At 45.1% G+C, this 9,089-nt stretch overlaps 1 protein-coding gene across 4 annotated transcripts in view; it reads left to right on the forward strand.

Annotated features, from left to right (window-relative positions):
• The window catches only part of PRRX1 (paired related homeobox 1), an 82,029-nt gene extending 80,302 nt beyond the window's left edge, over nucleotides 1–1,727 (forward strand). Inside the window, exon 5 of one of the 4 annotated variants that reach the window (XM_081194529.1) lies at nucleotides 455–590. Coding sequence is in view for 2 of the 4 variants with exons in the window: in XM_081194526.1 (XP_081050652.1) it covers nucleotides 452–593 (142 nt within the window). In the remaining 2 variants the exon portion in view is untranslated. Of the gene's footprint in view, nucleotides 1–451 lie in introns of all 4 variants that reach the window. The other 3 variants (XM_081194527.1, XM_081194528.1, XM_081194526.1) reach the window with 3 other exon arrangements.
• The last annotated feature ends 7,362 nt before the right edge of the window (nucleotides 1,728–9,089 follow it).

The raw sequence follows: 9,089 nt of genomic DNA on the forward strand, positions 1-9,089 counted from the left end.
CAAAAGCCAGGGATAGCCGCGCAAAGCCTCCCCAGGCTTGTGGGGGTTGCGGTGGGGGAAGCCTGGCTCCCCCCCCCACCAGCCCCAAAGAGCAGGTCGGGGAGCAGCCTTCCCGCTGCTCCCAGAGCTTGTGGGGCTGGCGGGGGGAGCTTGGGTCCCCCCCCAGCCCCAGGGACCACACATTCGTTCCATAAGACGCACATACATCCCCCCTTAGATTTTAAGAGGGAAAAAGTGTGTCTTATGGAGCGAAAAATACGGTAGCTTAATCTATGACCATTTGCGTCGCAAAGCTGGGCCTGCTGAAAATCAAACTGCAGTTAAAAGTTACAAGATCAGGCTAGCTGCGCATTTTCCTTTACCTGAAGACATGTAATGCAACCTGGTGGCTTACAAAGGCCATATTCTGATGTCTTTTTTTCTCTCCTCCCACCCCTTCTTCTTCTTCCAGCAGTGCCATGGCTTCTTATTCTGCCTCCTGTACCAATGCCAGCCCTGCTCAGGGCATGAATATGGCCAACAGCATTGCTAACCTGAGACTGAAGGCAAAGGAATACAGTTTACAGAGGAACCAGGTGCCAACAGTGAATTAGAGACAGCAGAGGAGTGTGGCCTCCGTTGCTGAAAGGAAAGCAACAGGTCAAAAGGGTCGCCATCTTGCTTGGCAATTCGTTCATGCCCAGAAAGCCAGTCAGCCCAAACTAGGACTCAGTATTGGGAATAACAGCAGGATCCAAATTCAAAGGAAATAGCTTCAAAGGTGACTCTTCTCTCTCCTGGAAAATATTGCCACTTAAAGTACCAGCAAGTCTGTTGTAGCTCAATATAGCATGAGCTTCTTCAGTGAAGGATGCAAGGCTTATGACTGCACTTAAACTTATCCATTTCCTTCCCCCACCTGCCCTATGGACCATTAGTTTCTGTGCCAGCCACTCACCCCTTTTGTTCATAGGCCTTCTGGGGAAAAAAATGGATTTCTGGAACCAAAGACCCCATTGTTCATCACCACTTCCATCACTCAAAAGCAATAGTGGATCACATTTAAAGTTGTGACTGCCAGCACACACCTGGGTGCCTTCGTGTTCAAGTCTTTATATCCATTGCCTGGAAATTATTTTTCTTCTTTACTTCTTCTTGTTAGTAATTTGAGGCCAATCTTGATTTAGAAGTGTGTGTCTCTCTCTCTGTGTGTGTCACTGTTTGTTCTGCCACAGTCTCTTTGATACTGTTATGTTGGCCGCAGGAGATTTAAAAACGCCAGATACGAAAGTATGTTATTTTGAACCCATTTTTACTGATGTAGGAATATGCAAGTTTTCAAGTCACACAGAACTCATTTTATGAGAATGTAAGTGTGTGCACTTGAGGCACTCAAAAGCCTTTGTATGCTTCCAGCTTCTTGGGAAACCCAAAGAAGAGCAGAGTCCAGATTTGCAGGTGCTGTCCATGGGAATTAGTTTTCTGTTTAAAAATTGGAGGCCTAATCTGGCACAGAGCTACACATACTTACATCCCTGGATTTCAGTGGGCTTAAATGTGTGCACCTCTGTTGGATTGTGGCCCCACGTAACTTTCTTGCTACTTCTGTTTCTTGCCACATTCAACAGTGTTGTCCAGAATCATTTGATTTATATATACTGTATATATTTATATATATAAAATATACATGCAAGCTTTGTGAGTTTTCTTTTTTTTTATTAAACAAAATAAAATGAACTGAGAGAGCATTCTGCTTGTAAGTGGTCATGCAGCAAACTGCAAAACATAGCAGGACGTTCTGCAGGCTGTCCCCCTCTCCCCAAGACCCCCTCATGCTCCTATCAACAGATACTTTTCTTCTACCCAAGGGCCCTGACCATTGGAACTCCACTCCCATCCTTTCAGGCCTGTTTTGGAAGAATATTCGCCCTGGATGGAGGTGAGGACACGGCTGAAGGCTTGGGGATTCCCTTCCTCAAGGAGAAAGGAGAGATGGCCAGCTGCACTCTCAGTACCTACCTGAGAGTGCATCGCTCCACACTGTGAAAGGGCTGTAGTTCAGTGGACGAGAACATGCTTTATATGTAGGAACCCCCAGGCTGAGTCCCTTTTTTGCATCTATTTAAAGGAAGGATCTTCTTTAGGACTGGGAAGGAAGACACATTTGTGCAAGGCCTTGGGGAGTCTCCCTTTCAGCCTTCTCAGATCCAACCTTCACTCCATCTTGTAACATGAGATCCACTTTTATTTCACCCACCTTCCAGGTTAAGTCCATCCTTTGCTATGGGCAACCTTTTTCTATGGGTGGCTGCATTCCCTCCAGGATGATCTGCTAGGGGCCACGTGCTGGGGATGGGCAGGGCCAGAGCAAATAGTGAACTTTCTGGAACTCCCTTACCTCTCCACCTCTGCTGGTGGAAAGACAGGCTTCTTGTGAATGAAGAGGTGTGAATGAATTCGCTGCTCCAGGGTGATGAGCTTCAATGGAGAACAGCAGCTAGCCACCTTTCACCTCTATTGGTTCTCCAAAGGGGGAATTTTGGCAGGTGCAGCTATCAGCTGTTCTCCTTTAGTTATATAAAGCAACATTGCCTTCCGTTGCACCCAATCTCTCCCACTCCTTCTGTTGCTCTGCTGCTGTTTGTTTGTTTTTTTTAAAAAAAAAAAATCAGTGCCACTAGTCCAACCCATATTAGCACACGGCACAATCCAGACCAGATGGTCTAACTCAGTTTCATATTTCGACGAAGGAGCCAGTGGCTCAGATTATGTTTTGATGTCTCTGTGTTCACCAGCCCTCCCATCCTTAAAAGGTTTTGTTCCCTGACTCCCTGCCTTACTCAATTCTGTAACTTTGCCTGTCTTTCTGCATTTCCTGACTTTTCCTACCAGGCCTCCGGGGGAACCCTCTCACCTGCAGTCCCTCCATGGATCTCAACTTTCCATCTGTGTAAGGTGACAAAACAAATGCTCTCCCCTTCAGGGCCATTCAGTTCACTCCAACTATAATGGAGCTTGCCTGAGAGATCTTCACTGTCACATTCCTTAATATTGCACATTCCTTAATATTGAAGGTCACATCAGTTCTCCCAGGGAAGAAATGCCTTCCTTTCCCCCTTATACTTTCAATTAGCACATTTATTAACATATAGGGCTGATGGTTTACTCTTGACTTGATTTCCAGGTAGAGGTCAACATTTATCCCATGTTTGTGATGTTCACAGTGTCCTCAGCACAGTATTTCCTTATGGCAGAGCATGTGTACAGGAGCACTAAGCTACATGCCAGTCCAGCACTAAGGATGCTCAGCCAGTAGACTGTGAGACTCTAATTGTGGGTTAGAGCTCACGTTGGGCAAGAAAATCCTGCACTGCAGGGGGTTGGACTAGATAACTCTCGCGATCCCTCCCAACTTTACAATTCTATGATTCTAAAATTCTCAGACAGTCATTTTGACCACTCAAAGGAAATGGCCTCGGCCCAGTATACCTGAAGGACCAGCTCTGAGGGCCTTGTGGTGGTTTTCTCACTGTGAGAAGTGAGGTTACACGGAATCAGGCAGAGGGCCTTCTTAGTATTGGCACCCGCCCTGTGGAATACCCTCCCACCAGATGTCAAGGAAATAAACAATTATCTGAATTTTATAAGAAATCTGAAGGCAACCCTATATCGGGAAATTTTTAATGTCTAATGTTTTACAATTTTTTAATGTGTTGTAAGCCGCCCAGAGTGGCTGGGGAAACCCAGCCAGATGGGTGGGGTATACATGATAAAATTATTATTATTATTATTAGTAGTAGTAGTAGTATTAGTATTATTAATCTAGGAAGAGAAAAAGCTTACACCATAGTTCCCCAGTAATCACCTGATTCTCCCACCTCATAAAATACTAAGTACCTTGTAGTATTTTACCAGAGCTTGAGAATTTTACCAGAGCTTGAGAATGCTAGCGATACAGAGGTATCGATAAGCCCATGACCAGTTTTGCCATTAGGTTATTCCTGCATGGCATTATGTAAGAGACTCTTCCAGCCAAGCTTTTAGCACACAAGCACCTGATGCTCAGAAACAACAGGAATAGATAACATGAGGGTGTATATATAGAATATATGCATTAAGCAAACAGATGGCAAGACTGCAAGCTAACTATTATTTTAGTAAGTTGTGTGCAGCAAATATATGTAGTATAGGGGTCAGGTTTAGAACCCACAAAAGTTGAGAGCTGGTTCAGCAAAGTTGTTTGTTTGCTGTTGAGCCCATCCTCAGATCCCCAAGGATTCAGGCATGACAAGCCAGATATCATCAGCCTTGACCCCACATTTATCATGTATCTAGAGGACCCATTAAGGTTTCACTTAGTAGTCAAAGAAGTGTAGATTAATCTCTGACAGGTAAGCGGGAAATAAGTTGTGACAGCAACATGCTCTTGTCAATAAAGCTGAATTGCCCAGAACAGGCCAGAAGTTGAGGATTTATAAAAAGGTAAAGGTAAAGGACCCCTGACAGTTAAGTCCAGTCGTGAACAACTCTGGGGTTGCGGCGCTCATCTTCCTTTACTGGCCGAGGGAGCCGGCGTTTGTCCGCAGACAGTTTTTCCAGGTCATGTGGCCAGCATGACTTAGTTGCTTCTGGTGAAACCAGAGCAGCACATGGAAACGCTATTCATCTTCCCTCCAGAGTGGTACCTATTTATCTACTTGCACTTTGAGGTGCTTTCAAACTGCTAGGTTGGCAGGAGCAGGGACCGAGCAACGGGAGCTCACTCCGTCACGGTGATTTGAACCACTGACCTTCTGATTGGCAAGCCTTAGGCTCAGTGGTTTAGACCACAGCACTACCTGCATCCCTGAGGATTTATAGGGTTCCCTTTATTGGTTCCCATGCATCACTAGAGACTGCTGAGTCACTTTTTGAGATACCTACAGACCACCAAGTACTATTATGGCTATGCCTTGGACCCTCAGGCTCTGATTTGTGTCCTGTCTGGACAAGGAGATATTTATGCCATCAAAAAGGAGAGCCAGCGTTGTGTAGTGGTTAGGAACAGTGGACTCGTAATCTGGTGAACCGGGTTCGCTTCCCTGCTCCTCCATATGCAGCTGCTGGGTGACCTTGGGCTAGTCACACTTCTCTGAAGTCTCTCAGCCTCACTCACCTCACAGAGTGTTTGTTGTGGGGGAGGAAGGGAAAGGAGATTGTTAGCCACTTTGAGACTTCTTATGGTAGTGATAAAGCGGGATGTCAAAAATAAATAAATAATAATAATTTTAAAAAATCAGCAACCCCAGCTGATTGGCCCAGTGTACCAAGAGGTTGGTGAATGAGCAGCATGAGGACCAAGAAGTGAAAAAGACTCACCTTTCATGGACAGCTATCTGGTACTGATGGGTGGAGGAACTGGTCCAATATGTATGTCATAAAGCTTAATGGGTTATTGGGTGAAGTGTCCTAGGAGTCAAAGGTGGGGGAGGGACAGGAAAATGTGTGTCAACCTGGGACAGAGGCATCAGTATTATTTCTATGCTATGTTTCACCAGACCACGTTGCTGCTTACAGTACCAATCCCTCAGGTGCATTTCATAAAATATAGCACAGGGTCCCTCCTTTTTTATGCACATGATGATTTTTGTTCATGATGCCATCCCACTTTTCATAACGCATGTGCCTACAAAGGTTTTGGGACCAGCACAAATTTCTAATCAGTTCATATCCTGTAACGTTCTCCTGAAATCCTATAATTTTTTATATCACTAATGTTCTGTTTTCTCCTGTTTTCTCCTGCCTTTGTGGCACCATAGCCCCTCTAGGCAGTCATGATGGGGTTGTGTTGGGGAAAGCATTGCAGAACCAATCAAAGCAAAATACATCCACCATTGATGGCCCGTTATTGTGTCAACTTTCAGGAATGTTGGGGAATACACCCATAATAAAAAAACACCAATGTGGAGGGACTCTTAAAATCTACAGCAATAAAATCTAGAGCAGAATCAAAACATTATATGCAATGAATGGCGTAAAAACTTCACAGCGATGGCTCCCATTACTAGTCCCCATAAGCCTGAATAAAAAGTGCCTGCAGTTGGTGTCAAAAGGTGACTAATGACTAGGCGTTAGGACTGGACCTGAAGTTTCAGAGTTTCAACATCATTATTTTTGGGATTTCCAGAGGAAGACGTAACAGCTCAGGGTCAGAGCCTAGGGGCACAGGGTATTTTCTGCTTGACTTGCTGTTATTCAATTTCCTACCAGCCTATGACCATCAGGGTCAGCCCCCAAGGCAGTAGGCAAAGCTAAGATCTTCCTCTGATTGGCCCTGTACCATCTTCTGCCGTCATCAAGTATCTCTCGGCCCCACTCCTGTCTTGCCAGTCTCCACCTATCAGTGTTTGAGTCTCCGGAGACTTGTCAATCCATGGTCAACATTACTTGGCAGTAGAATTGCCAGCTGACCAGGAAAATAAACCCTGCATGGTCTACTCTTAGTAGCCACATGAGATGCACAAATCAATCGGCAAAGCTTTCCATAAAATCAAGGCAAACATCACATCAGCTGTTACCGTATTTTCCCTCTATAAGACGCACCAGACCACAAGACGCACCTAGTTTTTGGAGGAGGAAAACAAGAAAAAATATATTCTGAATCTCAGAAGCCAGAACAGCAAGAGGGATCGCTGCGCAGTGAAAGCAGCAATCCCTCTTGCTGTTCTGGCTTCTGGGATAGCTGCACAGCCTGCATTCGCTCATAAGATGCACACACATTTCCCCTTACTTTTTAGGAGGGAAAAAGTGAGTCTTATAGAGCAAAAAATATGGTAATTCTTGCAGATCAAATGGCTGTTCAAGGCACAGCAAAGTGTTCTGTTTACTAAGCTCTAACTTGGACTGTTCAGGTGACCAAAGGGCTACACTCAAGTGATACATAAAGTTTATGAGGCAAATAAGTGAACAAACAAACAAACAAACAAACTGTGGGATGTGACACATAGATAGCAGTCAAGTACAACATTCCTAGAGTGGACATGAAAGGGGATGCTTGCTCCAGTCAGTAGAAAACTTCCTGTTTCCTTCTGAGCTGGGACAAACTTCCTCTGCATGTGACTAGAGGTGGGCGTGAGCTTACCTGCCCAGGTGACAAAAGGGCAAGGCAGGCAGCACACACTCTCTCTCCTCCATTTTGCTTTCGCCGTGTGAGCAGCAGTGAATGCCTGTCTGCAGTCACTGGGATTAACTCCCATATGGGCTAGTTCCACATGTATATACTTTGTACCCTAAGTCTGTCTTCAGGGATCCATCTGTGAACTGAATGTGTGAGTAAACTTCTTTTATGATACTTTACACCAGATGGTGCCATGTCTATTCTTTTTAAGGGGGAGAAAAGGGGATTACCAAGAATCCTATATTGAGAAGCTTAAATGAGCTTGCCACAAGCTAACCGCTGTGTGTTTAAAAGGGGAATGCACTCTGCTAAGTAAAGGGACTTGCTAATGCAAGTTGGGAAAGATATTATTACACAATGTATCCTCTCCTGCCTCCCTGAACATTCCCACAGAAACAATGTTGACAGCCTTCCTTGCACCTATCTATCTGAAATTTGGCAGCCTCCATTCACCCATAAGGGCACATGATGCCTGCAGATTCCATGTAATTCCTTCTGGAAATTTATAAGTCATAGAGCCATCTCTCCATTTCCCCATGTAACGTACAAAGCCTCAGGTTTTCCAGAGCACAGTTCTACTGTAGAGCTGAATCTAAAAGTGGATGTTTTCCAAAGTGGTCCAAACTGAACTGACCTGCTTTGTGAAGCACCAAGGCAGGATGTGAGCTGGATCTGACTCCAGGGCACAACCCCATTTTCAACCCCCTGCATGTGTGAACTGGGGCGGGGTGACCGCATTGTGTGAGCACAGACAGCCTCCAAGATAAGCGAGGGAAGATGCCAAATTCTCCTTGCCTTCCTGTTGCTGTTGGAGAGGAGCCTCCTGTAAATTGTCCTAAAAATCCAAGCCCTGGCATGGAAATATGAAGTTTGGAAAGTAGCGATAAACGCTGAGCGAGCACACAGCGAACGCCTCATTTTCTCCACGTCAAGAGATTACTTCTCCTCTGTCCTAAATTGAAAATGGATTTTCATTCGGTTGGAGGGTCAGGAGCCGGAGTCAAGTGTAGATCAGCGATAAAAACATGGTGCCAGTGAAGTTAACGATTCAAAACAACCAAACCAGTGCAGGCCTAGTAACTCCAGCACCTCTTCCCAGTTGCGAGGATTGAAGACCCCCGCCTTCTTACCAGAAATCAGCACCGGCACCCACACCACTTCTCTGGTGGTGGGGTACGGTGGAACTTCCCGTTTCACCTCAAGCGGCAAAACGGGACACCCCACCCCCTTGGTGCAGACCAGGCCACAGCATAACTTTCCCACGCCTGTTAAATTACAAGTCCCGGTAATGAAAAGCTCCCTCTCTGGAGGGCAGATTCCACCATCAAGTATCACTCATTCTGGCATAGTTTGTAATACACGATCAGTCCTTGAATGGTTATTTGTTTTAATTTATCTTGAGTGCAGATTTGGAGTCTGCTTGTCATAAAATCTCCCCATCTACTTTCTTTCCCTTCCCTTTTTTATATTAAAATAAAATAAAATGGGGCTAAGCCAAAGGGTGATGAATCAGTATAAAACTGGTGTTGAATATGCATCCTAAATTTCTCCTGGGGCTGCAGGAGAGAGCAATATGACAAAGCTGATTAGTATCATTCAAATAGGCAGAGTATAAACTTAATGGGAATAATATACAGTGGTGCCTCAGGTTACAGACGCTTCAGGTTACAGACTTCACTAACCCAGAAATAGTACCTCGGGTTAAGAACTTTGCTTCAGGATGAGAACAGAAATCGTGCTCCGGCGGCGCGGCGGCAGCGGGAGGCCCCATTAGCTAAAGTGGTACTTCAGGTTAAGAACAGTTTCAGGTTAAGAACGGACCTCCGGAACGAATTAAGTTCTTAACCCAAGGTACCACTGTATGTACATTCCTTCTAAAATATTGACTCTAAAAAAACGACTCCAAACTGTGACTTTACAAAGCACGGTGAGGAGGGTGCTCAGAGATCAGATG

Source organism: Podarcis bocagei (assembly GCF_964188305.1).
Source record: "Podarcis bocagei genome assembly, chromosome: 5".
Taxonomy (NCBI): Eukaryota; Metazoa; Chordata; class Lepidosauria; order Squamata; family Lacertidae; genus Podarcis; species Podarcis bocagei.